The sequence below is a fragment of the Lonchura striata genome, chromosome 6 (assembly GCF_050655825.1).
Source record: "Lonchura striata isolate lonStrDom1 chromosome 6, ASM5065582v1, whole genome shotgun sequence".
In the NCBI taxonomy this organism is placed as follows: Eukaryota; Metazoa; Chordata; class Aves; order Passeriformes; family Estrildidae; genus Lonchura; species Lonchura striata.
In genome coordinates, this window is record NC_140708.1 from 40436063 (window position 1) to 40443585 (window position 7523).

The 7523-nt window shown below is 57.0% G+C and overlaps 1 protein-coding gene across 1 annotated transcript; it reads right to left on the reverse strand.

The window, feature by feature from the left end:
- Positions 1-56: 56 nt before the first annotated feature.
- On the reverse strand, positions 57-7194 carry BNIP3 (BCL2 interacting protein 3). Its single transcript, XM_021550069.2, has 6 exons — positions 7132-7194; positions 4687-4876; positions 3992-4076; positions 1829-1935; positions 1596-1745; positions 57-975 (listed from the first exon to the last, which is right to left on the reverse strand). Exons 1-6 carry the CDS (start codon positions 7166-7168, stop codon positions 924-926), a joined length of 621 nt encoding a protein of 206 aa, XP_021405744.1. The 5' UTR covers positions 7169-7194; the 3' UTR covers positions 57-923.
- Positions 7195-7523: the final 329 nt, after the last annotated feature.

Sequence of the window (7523 nt, forward strand, 5' to 3'; positions counted from 1 at the left end):
GCAGGCAGCGGCCAAGAGCCTCAGCAGCCCCCGGAGAAAGGAATGAGGAACGCGAGTTCACCAGGAACCTTTTTATTTAAATATATAAAACATGGTATTTTGGCAAACATTCATTTTCTCATTAAATAAGGTAAAATCACTGAAGGGAAAGGCTTTGCATCAGTAAAAACCAAGGAGAAGCCACCCTGTGGTTCATCTGCCCAGGGCTGGGGTCAGGTGCAGATCTATGTGGGACAGGTAAAGCCTGTAAGCGACAGCCTGCGGTAGGTACAGCAGAGAACCTGCAGAAACTGCTGGGGGTTAAATAAATGTCCTGGCAAAAGCAGCTTTTAGTAGGCACTAAATCCACATTCTACCTCTGAACTAGGACAAACTGATGGAGTTTTACCCACGTGCTCATCTCTTCCCACTGTGTCTCAACACCTTACACCTCCCACCCAAGTGAACTAAGCAACACCTGCCAGAGAAAAGCTGCCCGGGGCGGTGAGAGCCCCTGGGCATTCCCGGATCATCTGTAAGGCCACTCGAGTCTGGGCTCATCCCTCCCCGCGGGGCTGCAGGAGCAGTGACAACATTCCCACCTCGGGCACGGGGCGGGCGGGATGGACACGGCCCAGCACAGGGGCTGCTGAAAGCTGGGACTGCTTTAAACACGGAGCTGCTCTAATTCTCAGGTACTTCACTACAAAGCACTAAGGGACATTACAGCATCTGCCACGTGCTCTAGGGTTGATCCAGCAGGGATTGATCCAGAAGGCTCTATGTGACACGGGAGCTCCAGCGTCTCCCTTCCCATTTTTAGGCTAAACTAAAACAGGACACGGACAGGACACACACACGACGGCGCCACGACCAGCTCTGCCTCCTCTGCACCTCCTGCGCTCCAGCTGCGTCTCTCTGCTCCAGCTCACACCCAGGTGCCTCTAGAAGGTGCTGCTGGAAGCCGTGGTGGTCAGGCGCCTCCCGATGTAAATCCTGCAGGCAGGGTCAGAGCACGCTCAGCTCAGCTCAGCCGTGTCTCTGTGCAGGGAACGCCCTCCCTGCCAGGCCACTGCCTCGGGAATTCCGGCAGGAGCAGCAGAACGAAACTGCTCCGGAGCCCAGCCCAGCCCCAGGGACTGCCCTGCCCTGGCATCCCTCCCCAGCTCCAGGCCCAGCACCTGCCCCCCACACTCGTGTGGAAAGGAAACGTCCTCCATCCCTCCCAGGAGGGAATTAAAAAATCTATTCAGTAATTTAAAATAATATTTTTAAATCTCTATCGGTGGAACTTTAAAATCTATTCAGTATTAGATTTTTGCTTTGCTGATCTCCTAGTTGTGAGATTAAGAGTCTCATCTCCAGTGGAGCCAAGTGTTGTGTGACTGCAGTTCCAGTGTACAGAATTCCTCATTTCCCTGCCTCTTAACTGTTCTGAGAAATTGCCAACCAGGGAGAAAATCAGGAAACTTCAACCATCCAGCAATACCATAGGCAAGAAGCACTTCCTGGATAACCATCTCGGACAAAGAGGGAATTGGGACTCAGAACCAGGCCTCAAAGAAAGCAGGTAAAAAAAAATCTACTTTTTTTTTTTTTGTCCAATTGAACCTTACCCTAGTCCAATGGCCAGCAGGTGAGAGAGCAGCAGGGATGGGAGGAAAACCTTGAGGAATTCTGCAGAGAATATCCCCCCTTTCTTCATGACGCTGGTGTTCCTCATGCTGAGCGTGGCTGTGCGCCGGGGGTGCTTGAAGAGGAACTCCCTGGATTTGGGGAAGGAATGTCAGGCGTGTGCTCAGGCTGGAGAAGCTGCAGGAGCTCTCCCAGCAGCTGTGGCAGCACTCACTTGGGTGGGATGTTCTCGGGCCGGCTGGACCAGTCCCAGATCCAATCCGCGTTCTTCCTCAGCAGCCGCTCCACCTCCCGCCTCCTCTCCAGGAAATCCTCCTCAGACTGCAACCAGGGGGCACCCAGTCAGCACAGCTGGCACAGCTGGCACAGCTGGCACAGCTGGCACAGCTGGGAGCTGCCAGAGCTCCTGCTGCAGCCAGGACCACTGCCCAGGCCTGCCCGACAGCCACCTGCCCACCCCTTCCCACCCCTTCCGGGAAGTGTTCACATCCCAGAGCAGGGGGATGCATCCCTGGAGTGGGGTGAGAATGGCAAAGACCAGATCCCAGATCCCACATCTCCCATATCCCATACGTGCCTGAGACAACACTGCCCTGGCAGTGAAATCCCAGAGCCCATGCACTGAGCCAAAATATTCCCAGATCCCAGCCCTGATGGACACTGGGCACAGGGATTCCTGCCCTATCCCAGATCCCAGCCCTGATGGACACTGGGCACAGGGACTCCTGCCCTATCCCAGATCCCAGCCCTGATGGACACCGGGCACAGGGACTCCTGCCCTATCCCAGCCCTGATGGACACCGGGCACAGGGACTCCTGCCCTATCCCAGCCCTGATGGACACCGGGCACAGGGACTCCTGCCCTATCCCACATCCCAGCCCTGATGGACACTGGGCACAGGGACTCCTGCCCTATCCCAGATCCCAGCCCTGATGGACACTGGGCACAGGGACTCCTGCCCTATCCCAGATCCCAGCCCTGATGGACACCGGGCACAGGGATTCCTGCCCTATCCCAGATCCCAGCCCGATGGACACTGGGCACAGGGACTCCTGCCCTATCCCAGATCCCAGCCCGATGGACACTGGGCACAGGGACTCCTGCCCTATCCCAGCCCTGATGGACACTGGGCACAGGGACTCCTGCCCTATCCCAGCCCGATGGACACCGGGCACAGGGACTCCTGCCCTATCCCAGATCCCAGCCCGATGGACACCGGGCACAGGGACTCCTGCCCTATCCCAGATCCCAGCCCGATGGACACTGGGCACAGGGACTCCTGGCCACGCTCAGAGCTGGCAGATGTCACTGGCAGTCCCAGTGCCAGTCCCTGGGCCGTGCTGGGCAGGCAGGTGAGCCTGGCCAGGTGTGTGCTCACAGAACAAGCCCCAGCCCCAGCTCTGGAGCAGCTACAGCACAAACGCTGAGTCAGGGCACAGCTCCATTCCACACAGCCCAGGCCTTGGGATAAAAATAGATCCTGCTCCCAGAATTCCAGCAGCTCTTGATGCACACACACACGAGATGGAAATAAAACTGTCCAGGCAGCTGGAATTCTGATAGCTTTCTAACTTGGGGTTATTTGTTCTCAGAGTCTAAATAATGATCTTTAAACAGCTGAAGGGTGTTTCTGACAATATAAAATAATAATTTCCAGTAATAATTAACTTGCAGTACCACGTTTAGCTAACCTAAAGCTGAGTCCTTGGAGTCTGGCAGAAGCTGTAGAAATGATGCAGAAAAATTCACTTCCTTGAAATACTTCCTTCCTCAAAATGTTTTGCGAGTCATTTTTTTCATATTAAAAGCTAATTTATTACACTCAAGACTTCAGATTTCAGCCTGTCATCCTGCAATAAGCCCTGTATTGATTAAATATGGTCAATGTACATCCTTTCCCCCACTCTTGTTGCAAATGTGTTTATTCATTTCCTTTGCAAGGTAAACAAACCTACGAAGTGAAATCAGAAAGAGGGAGTTTTCAAAGCAGCAGGTATTCAGGTTTGGTATTAATTGTTAAAATACCTGGAATCAAAGCTATGGCAGGGCTTGGAAACTGTATTTTTGGCTGCCATATTTAAGTGACTCTAGAAATTCTTGATGCTGTTGAAATATCTTTTAAAACTCCTACCGAATTGGTGGGGGATGTAGGAAATGCACCCTGTCGGCAGCCACAGGGAGAGGGAAAATCCTTCTGAAAAGCCTCAGTTCCAGATTGGAAAGACAAACCAAAAGAGCCCAGGTGTCAGGAGCAAACACAGGCAGCCCGGGTCTGCCAGGGTTGCTGTGAGCTGTGGAAGTGTCTGCTTCCACTGCTCCTGCCCAAAGCATGGGGAGGCAGAGCTCCCCTCTCCCACAGCAGGGTGAGGCTCTTACCTGGAAGCTGTTCTTCTCCCCACTGCTGTGGCTCTCTATCTCCAGAGCTCTGTGGCTGTCCTGGGGGGTCTGGGAGCGAGGAGGGCTGCACGGGACACAAGCACCAGCAAAGGAGGAGGTGAGCTGTTCTGTGACCCCTGGAGCTGGGCACCTTCTGCCCAGGAGTGCCCCGACCGTGCCCGGGGCACCGCCACCACAGCCACTGCTCTGATCCCCACGCTGTGCCCACACTGCTGGGGGCTGGCACTTCCACAGAAACAACGGCAGCAAACGAGCAGTGGCAGCGGGGTTTGGTCTGAATCCCTCTGGCCAGGCCAGGCCAGGCCGTTCCACGTCCCGCTGTGGAGTGCGAGTCCTGGAGCTTGGCTCTTGCAAACACAATTTAGGCTGCAGAGCTCCCAGCCCATCAGAACCCAGCAGAGGCATTAATGGCGCTGCCTGCCCGCCTGCCCCAGGGCTGAGCTGCCGTGTGGCACTCCTGCACTCTGCTCTGCTCTCTGAGCACACACGCACACACGTGTTCACGTGGAAACACACAGAAAGCACGCACCCGTGCACGCTGTGTTCGTACAAACAGGCAGCTGCTGTCAATGCACTCGTGCAGCACTTCTGCCTCCGGGACATCCAGACGTCCTTGGCACCCCGTGGTGACCTTGGCAGTGCCCGCCCTGTGCCCAGCAGAGCCCCCGGCTCACCTGTCACAGTGGGAGCTCTCCCTGGAGCTGCTCCTGCCCGACTCGTGCTGGGCATCCAGCAGGATCTTCTCCATGTCCCCGTTGTGGATGGACAGCGAGGCTGGCACCTGCTCCTGGCTCCCTGCAGACACCGAGCTGCCACTGCCACTGCCACTGCCATTGCTGCTGAAGTGCAGCTCCACCCAGGACCCTGCTGGGCAGAAAGCAGAGCTCAGCCCCACAGCCCGAGGGGTTTGCTGCAGAGAGCCAGAGCCCGGGGCTGTCCCAGAGCCCGGGGCTGTCTCTGACCCCGGGGCTGTCCCTGACCCCGGGACTGTCCCTGGGGCTCTCCCTGACCCCGGGCTATCCAGAGTGACACTTCAGGGACACAGGCCAGCCCTGCCTCCCAGCTCATAAACAGCACAGAATGCAAAGTGCAGGCAGTCGAGCTGGGAAGCAGCTGCTCACTAGTACATTGTGCTTCTCTCTGCACATACAGATCTTTTATTTTGGGATATGTTCAACTTTTATTGTTCAACATAGGTGGCAGTCAAAATAATCTCAAGGACTTCTGCTGCCAAAGTTCAGTTATTCATTTATTGAAATTATTTTGGGCTCCAGAGCCCGGGGAGTGTTTAGTGCAGCCTTTTTTCAGTCCCATTTGTAGGTGCTGCTGTTAAGCAACTGCGGGTGTGTGGCAAGGGCTGTCATGGGTTTGCTCCTAGCAGTATATTTAACACGGTCACATGGGCTTTGTTTTCCTAAGGGAGCGAATAACAACTCCCTCCTGGGCAGGGACAGCTCACTGCAGGGCCTGGAGCTGCTCCCTCCCTATAGAATCCTGGAATGCTTTGGGTGGGAAGGGACCCCAGATCCACCCAGTGCCCCCTGCCATGGCAGGGACCCCTCCCACTGTCCCAGCTGCTCCAGCCCCAGTGTCCAGCCTGGCCCTGGGCACTGCCAGGGTTCCAGGGGCAGCCACAGCTGCTCTGGGAATTCCATCCTGTGCCAGGGCTGCCCACCCTGCCAGGGAGCAATTCCCAATTCCCAATCTCCCATCCAGCCCTGCCCCTGGCAGTGGGAACCATTCCCTGTGTCCTGTCCCTCCAGCCCCCCAGAAATGTGCTCAGGGAACAGAAAACACCCAAGTTACACAAAAGCCAGAGGAACCCCACTCTGGAACAGATGGGACCCAGCCCCAGCAGTGCACAGGGAACAGAGCAGCAGGACAGGAGCAGGAGGGCAGTGGGAATTCCCTGGATTCTGGGCAAGGATGTCTAAGGAATCAGCAGGGAAAGAGAAACAGTACAGTGGTGCTCAGGGAACAAAGGCACAGCAGGAACAGCTGGAGCTGCAGGTCCCTCCCCAGCTATCCAGCAGCACAGGGGTTTAGCGGGAAGCAGGAACATCCCACCAGCAAAGACATCCCAGATATCCTGGCTGGAAACTCCAAAATCCAAAGGCAACAGCACAAGGCCGAACTGCCTCATGTGCAGGAACAACCTGAGTATCTCCATCCTAAATACAGAGACCACCATCTGGACAGCCAAAGCACCACAAAACCTGCTGTATAAAAACATTCCAGGCCACCGAGTTTGGAAGAGACGCTGTTCTCCAAAACGCCTTTTCCTTTACAGCTGTTTGTTGTTGTTTGGGACTTTTCCCCTCCACGTGACAGTGCCTGGTATGTGGCAGGGAATCAGGGAATACGTTCAGCGCCAGGCAAACCCTTCCCTACCCTTCCCCGAAATTTATGGAAGCTCAGGTTGTTACCAAAGAACCATCACAACCAGAGCTCAAATTAAGGCTTTATCTGCCGAAATCGTACTGGGTACAGCGCTGGGAATGCAGGATAAAGCACGGAGAGGACTGGGATTGCTGCAGCAAGAGGACAGAAGATGGGGTTTACAATTTTCCCTTTTTTCCTTCTCCTGTTGGACACTCCTCAGAGGAAGGCTGTGCCGGAGCAGGAACAGGCTGTGATACGGCCATTTGAAGATAAAAGCAGCCGTGTTTTTATGGAAACACAAACAGAGCGAAGGCCAGGAGAGGCGATGCATCCCGGGATGGACTCGGGACAGAGGAGTCTGTCACGATATCCCGGCCTAGGACACACATGCGAGCACAGACAGCACTGCGAAGCACAGACAGCGCTGGAAAGCTTCATTCCCTTAGGACACAGCTTGCAGCGCTGGGAAGGGAGCAGCAGAACGCCCGGAGCGATGGGAACGGCCCTGAGAGCGCCAGCCCCGCACTCTGGCTGCGCTGGGCTTCTCCCTTCCCGGCGAGTCCGCGTTATCCCACACCTGATCCCCCGGGACACGGCGCGATGGACCCGCACGTCCGCCAACGCAACCGGCCAATATCGCGACACGGCGGTGCCCGCGGTGCCCGGGCAGTGCCCGCGGTGCCCGGGCAGTGCCCGCAGTGCCCGCAGTGCCCGCGGCGCCGCCGCCCCGGCCTTACCCTGCAGGTTCTCCTCCTGAGGGCTCTGTCGCGACATGGCGGGCGGGCTGCCGGGCACGCACTGACCGCGCGCCGCCCGCGCCGCCGCTCACCGCCCCGCTGACGTCAGCGCCGCGCCGCCCGCCCATTGGCCAGCGCCGCGGGCGGGGCGAGGCGGGGCGGGGCGGCGGCGTGGGGGGCGCGCGCTCCCTCAGCGCCCTCACCGCGGCCGCCATGATGGCGGGGAGGGAGCGGGCGCGGCGGGGAGACGGGAGAGCGGGGACGGCTCCCGCGGGATCCCTGCGAAACACCGCTCATAACCCCGCAGGATCCCTGCAAAGCATCCCTCATAGCTCCCGCAGGATCCCTGCGAAACATCCCTCATAGCCTCGCAGGATCCCTGCGAAACATCC